Source organism: Antedon mediterranea, chromosome 2, assembly GCF_964355755.1.
Source record: "Antedon mediterranea chromosome 2, ecAntMedi1.1, whole genome shotgun sequence".
NCBI lineage: Eukaryota > Metazoa > Echinodermata > Crinoidea > Comatulida > Antedonidae > Antedon > Antedon mediterranea.
Window position 1 is genome coordinate 37,114,163 of NC_092671.1, and position 17,175 is coordinate 37,131,337.

At 35.9% G+C, this 17,175-nt stretch overlaps 4 protein-coding genes across 6 annotated transcripts; 2 read left to right on the forward strand and 2 right to left on the reverse strand.

Moving 5' to 3' along the window:
- The first annotated feature begins 481 nt into the window (after nt 1-481).
- On the forward strand, nt 482-7,191 carry LOC140039886 (sulfide:quinone oxidoreductase, mitochondrial-like). Of its 3 annotated transcripts, none has more exons than XM_072085471.1 (9): nt 482-637; nt 1,155-1,392; nt 1,874-2,098; nt 2,477-2,674; nt 3,078-3,290; nt 3,690-3,873; nt 4,184-4,251; nt 5,108-5,286; nt 6,208-7,191. In XM_072085471.1, the coding sequence occupies exons 1-9, from the start codon at nt 528-530 to the stop codon at nt 6,266-6,268; spliced, it is 1,476 nt and encodes a 491-aa protein (XP_071941572.1). In that variant the 5' UTR covers nt 482-527; the 3' UTR covers nt 6,269-7,191. The 3 variants fall into 3 exon arrangements, with proteins under 3 accessions (XP_071941572.1, XP_071941573.1, XP_071941574.1); XM_072085472.1 differs by having other exon boundaries at nt 604-750; XM_072085473.1 differs by having other exon boundaries at nt 622-655.
- Nucleotides 7,192-7,475: 284 nt separating this feature from the next.
- Nucleotides 7,476-9,488, reverse strand: LOC140041167 (kelch-like protein 23). Its single transcript, XM_072087591.1, has one exon. The coding sequence runs from the start codon at nt 9,390-9,392 to the stop codon at nt 7,527-7,529; it is 1,866 nt and encodes a 621-aa protein (XP_071943692.1). The 5' UTR covers nt 9,393-9,488; the 3' UTR covers nt 7,476-7,526.
- An 842-nt stretch (nt 9,489-10,330) lies between these two features.
- LOC140039887 (alpha-(1,3)-fucosyltransferase 4-like) lies at nt 10,331-12,545 on the reverse strand. Its single transcript, XM_072085475.1, has 2 exons — nt 12,527-12,545; nt 10,331-11,904 (listed from the first exon to the last, which is right to left on the reverse strand). The coding sequence occupies exons 1-2, from the start codon at nt 12,536-12,538 to the stop codon at nt 10,576-10,578; spliced, it is 1,341 nt and encodes a 446-aa protein (XP_071941576.1). The 5' UTR covers nt 12,539-12,545; the 3' UTR covers nt 10,331-10,575.
- A 2,105-nt stretch (nt 12,546-14,650) lies between these two features.
- LOC140039888 (glycoprotein 3-alpha-L-fucosyltransferase A-like) lies at nt 14,651-16,540 on the forward strand. The gene is made up of 2 exons (XM_072085476.1): nt 14,651-14,741; nt 15,256-16,540. Exons 1-2 carry the CDS (start codon nt 14,736-14,738, stop codon nt 16,531-16,533), a joined length of 1,284 nt encoding a protein of 427 aa, XP_071941577.1. The 5' UTR covers nt 14,651-14,735; the 3' UTR covers nt 16,534-16,540.
- The last annotated feature ends 635 nt before the right edge of the window (nt 16,541-17,175 follow it).

The window sequence follows — 17,175 nt, forward strand, 5'->3', positions numbered from 1 at the left end:
ACCATTGAATAAATACCTGTGTTTGGCGTCTCTTTTGACAAATTTCAAGAACTTATAGATGTTTGTAAATCAGAATAATGGACTCAAAACGTCTTGAAAACTGGGAACTCTTCTTAAAATGGAAAATCCCCACTAACAAGGGAATTTCCGGCCAACGCGTCATAATGTGGTAAAAAAAACCGTCGATTGGTGGCGCAAATTGAATGTTAAATCAAAACAACGATTTAACGATTTATAAATAACCGTATTTGCTTTATAAATTAGGCATAATTGAACAAAATGATTAGTAGAATAAATCTAAATGTATGTTAATTGTGTGTCAGGATGATTTGTTACGGTGTGGATTTTTAGATAAAAACAGAATACAAAATCGTTACAAACCTGAGACAACTAATCCAAAACTTTGAGACTGATTTAACCCGTGTGGGGGCGGAGACTAAAAACTTCTCTCACACCCCGCGCGTGTCTCATCATGTGGAAACAAACTTTGTTCATGACGTAATAACAGTGACGTTATTAGCCAATCAATGAACCGCTTGCATTTAGTTCGCACACAAAAACCACCAGTGACGACACACTATACGTCACGTACACTGGACTCGACACAACCGGCCGCCAGCAGGAGGCGTGCGTGTGTGTACGTGTTATACGAAAAGTAACTTTTGTTAGGCCTAGTTTTTAGTATAAAAATAAGTTGTAACACGTTGATGTTGTAACAAGATACGTATCCTGAGATAGTTTATCTTTAGAGTACGTTATTACTACTAATAACTTGTTATTTAATTATACGTAACATGCTGGTGATGATAATTAATGTTTAGTGCGTGAGAGGGAATTTAGGTACTTGCACTGGCTGGCAGTGTCTGTAGGTACCTGGATGAAAGGTCTCGCACGCCTGTATGTATGTGTAGAGGTCACCTTGCTTGTGCAGTGAGGGCCTAGGCTAGCTATTAAAAGATTGTTCTCTGACCTAAAAACTGCTGCAAAACATAGATAAATTATTCCCCTTTTTACTCCCACCATGATACTCTTTTATTGTAATTTTCTATGAAATAGTGTGTGGCTACCTTGTTTTTAAGTTCATAATTATTAACATAATAATTATTTTGTAATCAATTCAAAACGACAATTAAAATTTTAAAATTTATTTACAGAAAGCAATTAGAACTAGGACCAAGTAAAACAATGGCGTATCGTTCAGTCTGCAAAACGCTTGTAAACCTTCATGGAGGAGCTACGTTTGTTCAGATGCGTCATCTCAGCACAAGTAACAAGTTAAACAATAGCTACCGTGCTGTCGTTGTAGGGGGTGGTGCTGGTGGGCTAGCTATGGCTAGCATGCTTGGCTCAAAGTTCGGAAAATCGCAAGTGGCTGTTGTAGAACCATCAGATGTAAGGCCTTACAAACAGTGGCATAACGCAGAGGCCTGAGGCCCTGTATTAGGAACCAACCCTAAGTGGCCCTCCAACAGTGGAGGTCTCGGGCGTTGTTTTTATTCGACATAATTCAATATCTGTTTTTTTCCTCTAGACACTGCTCAGGGGCCTCCATAAGTTCCGGGGCCCCTGGGTTTAGCACTCATAGCTGTTACGCCACTGTGATTATAAATAATTCATTATTTAAAATGATTTTTTTTTTAATAAAACCATAATAATGTTATTTTTACAAGGCTATTTTAGATGAATAATATTCAAAAACAGAAAATCAAGTTTAAAACACAGTAGGACCCCTCCTTTGAGACAAACCTGTTCTAGGGTGAAACTTTGTTAGACCTTAATGTGTTCCGTAATCGGGGCTCTTGTTAATTAAAACATACATTCTGTAAAAATGATTTGAGACATTGAAAATAATATACTCTTTATTGTAATATAGAATCACTATTATCAGCCAATGTGGACAATGGTAGGTGGCGGTCTAAAGACATTTGACCAGTCGGCGCGGATGACCAAAGACATCTTTCCTTCAAATGCCACTTGGATTCAAGATGCCGCTGTCAAGTTTGATCCAGATAACAACACTGTCTACACAAAAGACGGGAAAGAGTTAAAATATGACTTACTGATTGTGGCGATGGGTTTGCAGCTTCGCTTTGAACAAGTTAGTACTGCTAAATTTGTGTTTTAAACATACATTTTTACAAATTTCTTTTATCATGGTTTTTTTTTACGTCTTGGATTATTGATTTTCAATTTCTTCTGGACCCCAATGGAATTAAGTATTTTACTTTTGGGATATTCTTTCAATTGATTTCTTTATTGTTTTATATTGATTAGATAGATTCTGATCTTTTTAAATTTATTTTAAAAATTCAGTTCTAAAAATATGAGAAAGTGAGTAGTCATTCTCTATAAAGTGTGTTTATGGTCTTTGTGATATCCTAATTTAATTCCATAGATTAATATCCATATATCATTATTTATTATAGGCCTAATGAAATGACTTAAATCATTAAATATGTAAATATTGTATTGTAAGGTCAAAGGATTACAGGAAGCAATTGCCAATGACCCAATGGTGTGCTCAAACTATTCGGCAGAAACAGTAATGAAAACGTTTCCAGCCCTTCAAAAGCTTGAATCCGGCAATGCCATATTTACTTTCCCAAATACACCAATCAAATGTGCTGGTGCACCGCAGAAAATAATGTATCTAGCTGAACATTACTTTTCAAAGGTATTATTTTATTTATAGTACATTAAATGGTGTTCATACTGAGCCCAGATTCCAGTCCAGTGGTGGGATGAAAAATCATAAAAATTGTGTGTAGTGTTTAAGTATAGTATTCACACAGACTTATTTCTTATTTATTATTATTTACTGGGTAACCTCTTCAGTCAAATAATGGTCTCCCAGAGTGGCTGTTAGCGACTGTGTACTAGTACACCAGGGTAACCCCTCTACTCATCTCGAAAGATGTACTAGGTTCTTTAAAGTGCACATGAGCTAGATGTATACACTGGACCTACAGTTTATAGTCCTTATCTGAGAAGACTCCAGAACCATGGAGCGAGTGAGCTGTACAGTTCCACTCAACGACTCACTAACAAATTTGATTATTACTGTAACGTCTTTTCAGCATGGAAAGCGAGATAAGATAAACATTATCTATAATTCATCTCTTCCTGTCATCTTCGGAGTAAAGAAATACGCAAATGAGCTTTTAAAAATTATAGAGGAGCGGAACATAACTGTAAATTTCAGGCACAGTCTCTCAGAAGTAAATCATGAGAAAAAAGAAGCTGTGTTTGTCAAACTCGATTCTGAAAACCAAGAAACTGTTAATTTTAACGTAAGTATATCTGATGATTTTTAGAATGTAATGCAATTACTGTCATATAGAATCGGAAGAAAGTGTTAATGTTGAAAGGAAATTGCTTTTTATTCATGGTATTTTGTATGTTAAGTTCTGTCTACCAAACTAGTTTGGCAAAAAAAGTGTGATGTGTTCAAATATGGTGGTGATATGGCAAATATGGTAGTAAGTGATATGACATTCATATCCATTATATAGGCACATCACATTTTTTTGTCACATAAAGTTTGATGGTGTAGACCCAGCTTCCAAACGTTTTATATTTTTACAATATCTTTGACTTGATGTCCCAGTGCATGTCAAGCCAAAGATATGAGTTTGAGTCAATCATAGTTGGTAGTTTTTTTTAATCATCGCAAATATTTGATTTGATAGTATGACTTTCTGCATGTAAGCCCTCCAATGGGCTCACCAGACGTTCTCAAGAACAGTCCTATTGCAGCTGAGAACGGCTTCTTAGCTGTACACAAAGAGACAGGCCAGCACACTAAATATCCAAACATCTTTGGCATAGGAGATTGCACTGACATACCTACAGCGAAGACTGCAGCTGCTGTTGGTAAGATTTTGACATATTTTTATAGTTTCTCTAGTTAGTGGAGCTGTAGCTTTGTACTTTGTAGGTTCAATTATGACCTATTGCCAGGATTGTAACTCACGACTCTCAACTCCACTCCCTAAGCCTCAAATGAGGCTTAGTTATGATGATTTATAAGCATGATAAATTCTGTAATTTGCAAGTTACTCGCTGTTGAAAAACATATACAAGAAGTAGTTCTTTAGCAAGTTGGCAGTAACTTGCGTTATTTTCAGGTAATAAAGATATATTCCATATGTAATAATATTGAGTATGTTCTTCTCAATTTTAGCTGCTCAATCTGGTGTATTAAATAGAACTATAGAAGCTGTATTAGCTGGCCGCGAACCACAAAAATTGGTAAGCCAACATATTTTTATTTTAACTTGTATTGCAAGCTGTGGGTAACCATAAGATGTATTTAGACTACACCAGTGATATCAATTCAGGTTTGTATAAAATAAATGGTTTGATGGAAACATCAATAGATTTGTTTACTGTAATATAATTTGTTTGTGTTTTTTTTTCTAATAATTAGATTTTTTATATAATAACTCAATGGTGAAAGCATAGTTCCATTCTTTTATTTATGGTTTTCTTGTAAGATTAACTGGTAGTCATCAGTATTAACTGTAAACTGAAAGAAATTCACTGTTGTATTTAACGATAAAGGTAGTTTTACTGGTCCTCAAACTTAAATTCAGATTAGGCCCTCAGCGGACCCACAGCAGCCAACAGTGCAGTGCCTACCAGATCAGCACACCAGAAGAGTCCCCTACTCTTTTCAAAGATTGTGCCAAGTTCTTTAACATGTACTATATACACGAGGCCAACGACTTTACATCCCATCCGAAGGATGAATTTCCCTTTTTTGTGTACCGACTACATGGTGTACTGCGAACCTCTGACCTTACTAGTATTAATTCACCATACACATTTTTCTCCTTGTTTTTAGTCGCGTCTCAATAGTTCACTATGTCTGTCTGTCTGTCGGTCTGTCTGTCGGTCCGGTATCACTATGCGTTTTATCGCTTTTCTGTACTTTTTGAACTGTTTTGATGTACATTTTTTTCTGAGAGCATGCGACTTATGGCTGTTGGCCTTGTTTTCTCTAATTTTTATCATTTGACTGTTTTTATTTATGATATGTATGATGTATGGATTTGAAATAAAAACAAACACCTTCAAACAGAACTAAAACATTGAATTCTTACAGTATGATGGGTATACTTCTTGTCCATTGGTGGTTGGATATGACAAATGCATCTTAGCAGAATTTGACTTCAATGCACAACCACTTGAGACCTTTCCATTTGACCAGGGTAAGAAGAGAACATCAATGTATTATCTCAAGAAAGATATGATGCCAGAGTTCTACTGGAAAGGTTTAATCAAGTAAGAATTGATATTTTTTTTAACAATACTGTATCAGTTTACAAATAATGAATGTAAACAAGTTGAGTAACGTTTTTTGCAAATGGCATGCGCGACGCATGGTGGGAATGGTTTGGGAGCAAACATCATGACACATACACTATGTGATTTGTTTGTACGTATGCACCATGATGTTTGATCCCAAATCCTTCCCATCATGCATTGTGTAACGACATTCCTCGCAAAATTAAGCTATTTTCGATAAACATTATGGGAAGAATATTTTCTTGAAACGACAGTTAAACTCATAAAATACTCCCACTCAATAGATACAAATCATTCATTATTTGTTTTTAAACACATTAATGTTTCTAAAGTAAAATTTGATTGATCTGCTAACCACTTCCAAAGCTCTGTCTATCAAACGTTATGTGACAAAAAAATCTGCCATATATGGACATGATGCCACTACCATATCTAAGCAAATCACTACCATATTTGGGCGCATCAAACTATTTTGGTCAAACTAGTTTGACAGAGCTTAACGAGAATCAATTTTGAAGGGTAGACCATTATAAAGTAGAGTAGACCAGTATAGATTCAGTCGACAGCCTTGTGTGGCCTTTTTACCAATCATGCAATAGAACCATTATATGAACTTTTACCGTGCAGTAGAACCTAATTCTGAATAACATGTGATACAAAATTAACGAATCAGATACTACTACTAGTATTAGGTTGTACTAGTAGATTTAATTATAAACAAACAATATAACACGTATATAAACTTCTCAACTTTGTTTATTCACTTGTTTTTGTCGGTAAATAACAATTGAAACTAATTCATTCAAAACTAAGGAACCTGATTGTAACAATGGCAGTGCATGGAGATGAAACATGTTCATATATTATTATTTTCGCTTAATGTATTTTTTTTTTCAGGGGAAAGTGGGAAGGACCAGGAGTATTCCGTAAAATTCTCCATCTTGGAATGGGAAAATAAAGGGATGGTAATCTGTATCATTGATACTGAAATATAATAGCATTTTATTTTATAAATAAGATTTTTTTAATCTTACATAGTATATATTTTTATGATAAGACTTTATCAGTACTCGGTTACTATGTATCTTTTACTCAGTCAGAAATTTGATTTTTATTTTCGTTAAATTAAGTTTACAAATGAAAGTAATTGCAACACAATTTTAGATTTTATAAAAATTTTAGATTTTTTACATAAGCCCTTAACATAGCCTTGTCCTCTCTGACTTAAATTTTAATAAGTCAGTTTTTAAAGCTTTGCTTAGTTAACGTTTATTGATCCAATCATGAACATCCAACTAACTTTATTTTTAGATGACTTTTACAGTATTAGAAATATGTATTCCATTTCAAAATTAGGTAATTTTTAAACTACAGTATTCCTATTTGTACAAGAATGTTAGAAGTATGAAACTATATTAGCATAACTAGTTAACACATGACAGAATATCATGACATCTTCAAACTAATCAGAAGTGTTTTTGAAAAAAAAGTGTGGTATGTGGCACAGTGTGTTGGACTTTGGATTACTGATCGTGGTTCGAATCCAACTCGTGCCGCCTTGCTTGTATCCTTAGGCAAGACACTTTACTTACACTTGCCTCTCTCCACCCAGGTGTATAAAATGGGTACCCGGTTAGATCAAGCTGATTACCAGCTGCATTATTATGGGAGTATGTTTTTATACGTGTTTGACCGACACATAATATGCAGCGCATTGAGAGCTTGCTTATATGCGCTATATAAGAATGAACTACAGTATTAATATTATACGTTTCTTTACTAAACCATGATGCCTTAACTAGCTTTTGATTACAGTATTCATTTTTTTAAGTAAGATAATCAGTATAATTATAGCATGAAATGCAATAAAATGGAATTAGAAATGCATATTTGTATTGTATTAATTAAGCTGATGAGTCTATTAATACTATTGCACATATAGATATATGATATATTCTGTATATATTTCTATATAATATTTATAGCCTTTAAATTGTACAGTATTCTACATCACATGAAATATCAGGCGCAGATTTTGGCCGGGGCTCCCCCACCCCCCATCTAAAATTAAATAGCCATGTCTTTTGCAATCTAACAGATTTTTTTTTATCATTTATGAAATGTTAAATCTCCCCCCCCCCCTCCCCGTAATCTATAATGCTTGATCTAACCCCGAATAAGTTTACTCTGACAGCTTGATGTTGCATCCAACGTACTTAACTAGATTCTTCTGCTTTTATTAGTGTAAAAGGAGGGCCTAGATATTTTAAGCCTGCAACACATCCATGGAAACATAGTCCTTCTGGCATTGATGTCTCCCCTGACCACTTATCAAGAACAGGGTCAAAAGATTCAACTTTTTTTACATGTTTCTGAAGCTCGCCGCCGGTCACAAAGATCTTTCTACCGACAACTGCTGCAGACGGACAATTGCGTTTGTATCTCATTGGGTTAGCTGTACACATGGACATCATCTTGGGATCCAACACTGTCACCTCTTTCATTGTACAGTTACCCATAAGATACAGGTTCTCATTTAAAGAAACGGCAGGAAACATTGCTCTCGTCATACCAGATGTTAAGATCACATTGCATTCTAAAGTGTCCAGATCAAAAACTTGAACGGAACAGACTCGAGTGAAACACAAAGGGCCTATGATGTATAGCTTATTACGCATGGCCGCTAGACTTGCGTTACTGTTTGTTGGATTAATATGTCCGATGATCGACCAAGATTTGACCTCTGGGTCATACACCTCGATACTCGTTAATGTGTTGTTGTCATCTTCACCGGCTACTACGTAAATCTTCCTGTTGAAACTCGTAGAAGCATGATTGCACCTTGCCCTTTGTAAGCCTGTGACTTGTTGCCATTCGTTTTTCACTAAAGAGTATTTCCAAACATGGTCGCACACATGTTCCTCGTGGAAACCACCGATTACATAAATATCTTGATTGACGGAAGTGACGCTGTAATCTGTGTGCGAGAACGGAAGTTGCGTAAGGTTGTACCAACAGGCTTCATGGTAAAATATAACATCTTTTTTCCATTTTCTGTCAGAGGTCATACCGCCAACAACTATAAGTATATTGTGAAGCATTGATGGTCTTGGATATCTGACCAGCTTCCCCTTAACTATCATCTCCTGAAGATTTAAAGCCTCCTTCACCATATCTTTACATTCCTTAACAGCTATAAAAGCAAAATTGGATTTCAGAATATCGTTTATAATTGACTTGTCAACGAATTCTAGCCTCACACATTCTAAGACGGATTTAAAACATTTGGCTCTCTGCGGTTCAAAGTTGACCCATTTTATACATGCCTTTAAAACGGAGTCTTCTTTACTAACGTACAGTCTTTTATCGGATACTAACTGGACTAGCTTGTCTTCGCTTATGGAAAGAAACTCTTTTGTTAGTGAAATTTCGTTGAATTTGACCAAGATATAATCCCAGGCTTCCGACATCAGGTTCTGTTGGCTGTATGAATCTGCAATTTGATGGATTCTGAGACAGTTGGACGGTTGTAGATGCGTCATCAGAAAAGATTCACATTCTGCAACGAGCCTAGGGTACTGTAGAAAACAAGCAGTCGCTAATAAGTCACCTGCCGTCGACAATTTGATCTCAATTTGTCCTAGGTACAAGTAGTCGATGATTTTCCCCAGCATGTCTGCTTTAACATCATGGAGATCAATAACGCTTTGAGAACTTTCTCGTAAATCGTCGAGGAACATAGCTTGAAAGAACGGACTGCTTGCAGCTAGGATGCTTTTGTGGCAGTGGATCATCAGGTCTCCAGATTGCAATACAACATCTGTCAATTTTCCAAGTTTTCTTTGCTCCTGTAAGACCAGCAAAAGGTCTGTGGCAAGGGGTTTGTTTGTGAAAGTAATAGTAGCGCCATGGTCCATGTAATGGTCTTCTAGCGTATTGCCACATTGTATGCCTTTTTCTTCTTCATACACTACGGTATCTTTGTGTGTTATTGCTTTGTACTCTATAGTTGTTCCATGAAACCCCTCCTCCTCCACTATGAGAGCAATGTCACTGCATTCTATTTCTAAAGCTGCTGCCATTGTCTCTTAACAATTTCCTAAAAAATAAAATTAAAACAACATTTTATCCATATTGCTTTATTTCATCAGCAGATCCAGTGGGTAGTGCAAGCTCCCCTTTTGACAGCCTTTTTAATATATATTTAATACATCTATCTATATATCTGAATAGCATTTCTTTAATCTTACTGACGACATGCATTTTGGTTTACCAACCCTGACTGAATGATCACATATACAAAATAATATATCATAAATAAACACAATTACATTTAGCAAAAGTTAATAAACAGGAAACCAATACAGTACAGGCAAAAACCATAAGGACAATACTCCACCTGTCTGATCTACTCTAGTTGTATGCGATTACCCCATTTAAATAGTTACCGGCGGCGGGGTACACCCATTCTGCAGACTACATTATTATGTGCACATCACATCCAGGGGTCAGTTGTCAGCACATCATTTGCAGCAGCAGTGATAATGGGTTGACCTAAACAGCGTTATGGTTTCATATATAACGATGTACATATTTCATTTTTAGCCTAAGGTCCTTTATAAACAACGTTTACGTGGGTACGTGCACTGTACCTCAGTTGTCATACCTACCTTGTTTAGTAAAGATCAATTTTGTTAGGAAAATTAACAGGGCTGCTTCTTGTCTCCAGGCCATTTGTTTATGTTAAATTGCGCCCTCAAACGATACAGACAGAAAGACGATGTTCAATACATTTATTATCAGAACCGCGTTCTGTGACGTACTACTTCAATTATACGGTAGTCATATTAAATAGGCCTTATACGTTATAGGATTCAATATGTCGACAATCGCTCTACAAACTGCAACCAAACTGAAGCTTGTAAATAAATGAAAGTTATTTTTATTTTGACATATTTTATTTAATAAAAAAAACACGAAATATTAAGTACACGATTCGGCATCACCATTTTTTAGGGTCATATGCTGCATACCGTACAATTGTTTTAAAATGTTCAAATTCAAATAGAACATAGACAGCTAGTTGGCCTTCCTTCTATATGAATTGTAAGACAAAACAATATGCATATTATATAAATGAAAACTAAAACTTGAACACAAACGCAACACTAAAGGATTGCGCTTTTTTGCAGCTACGCACATCCTTATAAAAATGCTCTTATGAATGCAAGTTATGTTTATTCCTTTGAGTGGTAATTATAATGTTTAAATAAGACCAGGTGGCATATTTGTTTTATTCCTACATGACTTGAACCAAGCTCGTGAATTTAAAGCCTTCTTGTTTTTAGTACCACTTTTCGGTCGTTTTAAAGTTGGTATTACATTACAGAAAGAGGAAGACTTTAAAATAGGATATGTACTCTTAACTTGATCCTTCGTCTTCCATCCGAAAAACTTGTTGTAGAGGTCGTCGTTCCTGTCTAAAAGTTGAATAAAATCTGCAAGATGATTGACGTTCGCAAAGTCACCGATGTGTATAAAAGAATAGCGCGGTAGATAACGTAGATAGTCTGTCTTCGGCGCCCCATACACAATTGGAACGATATTTTTGGACAAACTCGTAAGCCACAACTTATGCGTGATGTACTCATCGCACTCGGCGTCTTCTAGCGCTAAATTAAATTTATATTTTGACATTAATTCAGTACAATTTTCTAATGATGAACATCTGACGTCACCGCATTCACCGAACGTGTCTACGCCAATTAGACGATCTAGTTTTGCTATAAAGTTTCGCATTGGCCAGAAAGCAGATTGTTTACAATCGTTCACTAACCACGATAAAAGTTTCGTCTTTTTTCTGGCTACGTTATAACCACCGGATTCTGGACGCGGCTCGACGAAACCAAATGGTTGATAGATATCTGCTGAGCTATGATAAGACCAAATGTAATCTACATTGAAATCGTCTAGGCCTATTCCTTCTACCAATGTAGCCATCCTCAATGGCGATTCGTAACCAAAAAGTATCCATCCTTGAGTTGTGTATTTATATCTTAGCGTACGTATGTGTGCTGAATGTTTAACAAGTGTATCCAGCGTTATGCCGAACACCGTCGCATCCTGTCTTTCCATTAGTTTCAAGTCAGACCCTAAAGTCAAACTTATTTTCGCATTTTGTTCATGACAAGTTATTGTTGCCTTTAATGATATGTTGTCGTGTTTTTTTAATACTGATCTTAATTCAGAAAATCGATCAAGTTTTTGAACATCGTACAAATCAGCGAATGCAAGGATTTTCCATTCGTTCCGTTCTTCGTTGTTTGTTTGATGTATGTCTGCACTGTTCGTTTTTTTGGGGTAATCTCGCTTCAATGGTGGTAACTCGATTAGTTCAAGCGCCGCCACCGCCGGGTTGTTATTCACGTACTCCTTGTCCATAATCCGTCCAGATTCTTTGTCATTGTTGATTAGTGGTGGTTGTTCGAAGGATTTATATCCTTTAACAACGTAAATTAAGTTTGTAATGATCATTCCTGATGCTAATATAAACATAATGCAGACAACATGATGCACTCGGCAGTCTCGTATCATCTTTAAAACAAAATTAAAATGTAAGACTGTATTATAACAATAAATATGTGAATAAATCACTGATCAGAACGTTTTTGGTCGTTTTCCTACAGACAGTGGCCTAACACAGGTCCTTGGTTTAGGAACCAACGCTGGAGACCTGATTTTTAGCCTTTTCGACACATTTTAGTGTATGTTTGTTTTCCTCTGGGCACTGGTCAGGGGCCAATTAGAGCTCATAGCCGTTACGCCACTGCCTACAGACTATATAGTTCAATTCCAGGTGCTGTGGAATTTCTTTTCGGGAATGCAAATAGGCTTCTACTGAAAATTATAGGAGATACCCGGCCTATCTATAGGTAAACACTTCCATAGTATTTATATTATAGTTGCATTCAGAGTGTGGCTTATCGGTCTAAGTGCGCTCGTTCAAAGAATGGATTATGCATTCGTACTAAAAGACCACCACTGCTCACAGATAGTATCATACTGCTCACAGCATATATATACAACAGACAACCACAGAGGTACCTCCATGAACAGACCACGGACCTATGCAATGTTATAGCTACATGCATAGACCACTAATTTATAGGTCCATGCATAAAACATCAACACATAATCCAGTAACAAAAACTATTACCTGAAAAACCATAGTGAACAGCACATACGTCTGGCTGACAATGCGTGAGTTGCTACCAAAATATAACACTATAGCCTTGTTGTAACCCCTTTTGTGTTTACTATAATAGTTAGTGCTAATGCTAATCTATCACGAAACTGTTCGGTTCAATCATTACTCCATGGTTCAATCGGTAACCGAATATCATAATGTGTGATGAACATAACAATGCCACGATATGAAACTGTTGCTGTTTACACAATTAAGATATACTGAGGGTTTTGTTGAGTTGTTTGCTTATGGTTTGGTATTATTACGACGTAGGCTGAAATTATCTCATTCTAGTATTGATTCAAGCATACGTTAAGTATTGAAAGCAATAGATAAGTTATGTGCACTTAAGAACCCGAGTCGTGTCTTAATACATAAACATCATAAATTTTAATTAACTACTATTCAAATTTATTTCGATTATACCGATAATAAAACTACACTAGTTAATTAAATGAGAGAAAGCTTTGTTTCTATCACGCAGAAGGCGGCGAAAGGGAGAAGGGGAAGTGGCGTAACGGCTATGATGAGTGCTCACTAATGCTTTGTCCCCACTTGTGAGACGCAAGACAACGACGTAACGCAATGTAAGGGATTTGACCAATCACAAGCGAGGGATTTATTCGAATGTTGCTTGTCATTGGTCAACTCGTTTGCGTTGCGTCTACGTCCTTGCGTTGCGTCCTAGTGGGAACCCAGCTTAACTAACCAGAGTCCCAAAGCTTAGGGGGCCATGTGCAGTGCCCAGAGGAAAAAAACAGGCACTAAAATGCCAAAAAGTCCCCCAGATTGGAACTTGGAGGGCCACTTATAGGATTTATAAACCAGGGGCCTCGTGCCTCTGCGTTACGCCACTGGAAGGGGTGATGGGGGGGGGGGGGGTGGGTTGGAGGGTGTTCATTTACATTATTATTCAACCTCGGGAAGATGAGAAAATAAATTACATTACATAGTGCAGTCTGATTGTATTAATTTGTCTGGTAAACTTTTTTTTTTTAAATTTGGACTAATTAGGTTGTATTGTCAGGGATTAATTATGAAGTATAATGTAATTATTGTGAAATTTACCTTGAAATTTACCTTGAATCGCCACAGTCCATCTTCTTTTGATAGAGTGTGGCAGGGTTAAGGGGGCTTTTTGGCCCATTATAAACCCATGTGTTTATTTATCTCTTTCTTGAAGCAGAGTAGGTTTGGAGCAGATATTGCACTTTGTGGTAAGTAGCCTATTACAATCATAATCGATTTTCAAACATTACTGATTATACCAATGACAGTATAATAAGACTTGAGTCGCAATAAATATACAAATAACTATAGATGGTATAATTCGATTAAATACATGAATACAGAATTAATATCGACTATGACTCTATTGGTAGAGTACGGTGCCAATTGCCACCCGCCACCCGTATTTCTGACGAATAAACTGAACTCCTACGGTGTCTGTTATATAAAAAGCGACCTGTATAAGCCTACGTTTACACGGTTAACTGGTTATACTGTATACATACATTGTTGGCATTCTTCAACTTCTGTATTGTTTTTATGTTTGTTCGCATAACAATAGAACTTGTTGAAATGCCCAAAGTCAGGTTTCTCAATAGATTCCCTTTTATAGGCGCGGCCTGCAACGCTGCAGTATCCTAGACACTAACACAATGTAAGTATTCTGTTTTCTTCATTAATTTTACGTTAATACACAGACCTCCTATTCATAAAAAGTTATTATTCGCACTGTCTTAGGCCTAGTGATGACGTACGGTAGTGTGCATAGGCTATTTGCACGTTGGTTTTATATCTAATTAGGCTACAACTCCCTGTATTTTATAGGAAGAGCACAATACACGTGTAAATGATCATGGACCAATAGAGATCCGATGGTCTGTGTTAACTCTGTAGGCCTACTTATATTAGTGTTTTCTAGGCCCAGGGTGTAGATATACCGTACACAGCGCCAGTGTAATTTTTAAAACCACGTGCTATAGGGAATATGGTAATCTGTACAGGTGCTACACTTACACCACCACCTGTATAGAATCGTCGACAGCTCAGTGAAAATCAGAAGACCACATATTTCATGATGACGGTATATTTAATTAGTGCATGATTTTGTATACATTTTATTTTATTTTTTTCAGACATTTATCAACGCTTAAGGTTCAACGCATCAAGAAAAATGTTTGTAAGTACCGTAGACTTTTTTATACGTTGTATTGACCTAGGCTCATTAATTATAATACTAATCTGTACCCTCTCATCTCATGAGATGTAACTACACATGAAGAACTAGTGTTGCTCAAAAGCTCTGCTAATTTTTCTGGCTGTTTTACTTCATCGTTTTGATTTAGCTTTTTGCTTATTTTATTTTGTATCTTCATTGAGATCCAGCCACTGATACCCACAGCATTGTCATTAAAAAAAAGTAATTTGCCTTGGGATTTATATATTCGTTCATTCATTCAATATTGTTTAATCTCGAATATACAATTATTTTAATTTTATTATGTGGCCAGTGTGCTTCGTTTGTGGTTTTTTTTATGTGAATTTGAGCTTTGTCCTGTTTTTATTGTTATTTTTTAGTCACTTTTATCATGTAAAAATCTATCGCAATTCAGTTTTACTATGAATTTGATCTTGATAAATATACCATATGAATCAAATATGTTTTTAACAATTTTAACGGTTTTATTTCTCAGAACAAACGTTATTTAACCACGAAAAAGATCTGGATCAGTTTCTTAAGTTTCATTGCAGTAGTCGGTACTGTAAAGTTATTTCATGTTATCAAAATGGATTTTCCCGAAAAGAGTGACGTCATGGACCTAGTACGTGGCGCTAGTAAACATTTGATTGCTAAAAATAAAGTCGTGAAAGCGAATCTTCTTCCCAGTAATACGAGTCCGAAAGAGATATTAATATTCGGGGACATTAGTGTCATCGAAAGTTGGTTTGAATTGAGTGTAATGGTCAAATGTTTTAGAGGCTCAAATGGTGTTAAACAATGTCCAGTATTTTGTCCGAAATATAATTCTTCAATTAATCTATCTTTGGGAAGTAAAACTTCCGATTATAAAAACAAAAACGCAATCGTTTTCGGACTTTCGCCGTTCACTCTTCTTCGCAACCACGGTGAAGTTACTAACATTAAGAATCCGAAATTTCCGCCAAATGTTTTGACTGTTTTTTACAGCATGGAGTGTCCATACAGAATCCATAAATGGATCTGGCGTATTCCGGATGGGAAGTACCACGTGACGATGACCTACCTCACAGGATCCAATATAACAGTGCCCTATGCGTATTATAAACCATTTGAAAAGGAAAAAGTTCCTAATAAACGAAATTTCGCTGATGGAAAAACTAAACTCATAGCGTGGATGGGTAGCAACTGCGTGAAGGAAGTATTCTGGCCTAGGATGGAGTTTATTCACCGTTTGCAGTCGCATGTTCCCGTTGATACGTACGGCAAATGTGGCAACTTAACCTGCCTACCAAGACTCTCCAAAAAATGTGTTAACATGCTGCAACAATATAAATTCTATTTAGCGTTTGAGAATTCCGAGTGTCATGAATATTTGACGGAAAAGTTCTGGGCTAGTTCACTTCAAAACGACGTAGTTCCAATCGTTTACGGAGCTAGTAGAGAAGATTTTAAGAAATTTGCACCCGAAAATTCGTACATACACGTCGGTGATTTCAAAAACGTAAAAGAATTAGCAAGTTATATAAAATTACTCGATGAAAACGATCATCTTTATAATAAGTATTTTGATTGGAAGACTAAAGGCACTGTTGTCAATGTGTATCCTCAAATGGAACCGTCCTATTTCTGTGAGGTTATACCATTTTTAGATAGAAATTTAGAACGTAAACCGCTTAAAGATTCCATATGGTATAACTCGTGTCGATCGAAAATCAAACACAAATTTGACCCTAAAAATATCGGCAGCTTTGATAACTGGTCAAGCTGGTAAGTTTGAAAGAAGAAATATGAAAATAATATGAATTATATAGTTAATATAAAAATAAATATTGATAGTGTTTATGTACTCATGATTGTATTTCTGTTTTAGTGCTGTTAGTGTAGGTCTTCCTTTATATATTAAACATACAGAGCTACAATTCTCTCTCCTGAGGACGATCAAAGCATATTGAGCGAAACGTTGAGAAACTCAACAGTTGTTTTTGCTGTGGAAAGCCCGATAATAAATATAACACGTTTTTTATGAGGTACTGATCATTTTTGTGGTCCTTTTTGGAGTTCAATGTGTTGGGAAGAAGGAAGCAATGTTAAGTATCCCTATTGTATCTAGTCTCAAATTTGGTTTGATTGCTAAGGTTGCATCACATTGACTTGCAGGCTTCGTTATTCTCCATGTCACATGGTAATGTCTGTACCCAAATACATTTTGTCATGTAATTTACACTGTTACTTGTTATCATTGCAAATCTAAAAACTTATATAAAGTTTTTTATCTTTACAAAGTTTATGAAATTTAAACAACAAACAATTATAGATATAATTAGATGATTGTTTAGGTTTAGCAATAAATAAAAGAAGTTAAGTAGCATAAGTGAAACTATTTGAATATGTGTGCGATTTAAAATTGTTGTAT

What these genes read in the sequence shown, in the direction of transcription:
- LOC140039886 (XM_072085471.1), top strand. Translation starts at nt 528, where the DNA reads ATGAACCGCTTGCATTTAGTTCGCACACAAAAACCACCAGTGACGACA. An exon ending in GAAGACTGCAGCTGCTGTTG is followed by an intron (nt 3,874 to 4,183) that starts GTAAGATTTTGA and finishes TCTCAATTTTAG; the next exon opens with CTGCTCAATCTGGTGTATTA. An exon ending in GCCGCGAACCACAAAAATTG is followed by an intron (nt 4,252 to 5,107) that starts GTAAGCCAACAT and finishes GAATTCTTACAG; the next exon opens with TATGATGGGTATACTTCTTG.
- LOC140041167 (XM_072087591.1), bottom strand. Translation starts at nt 9,392, where the DNA reads ATGGCAGCAGCTTTAGAAATAGAATGCAGTGACATTGCTCTCATAGTG.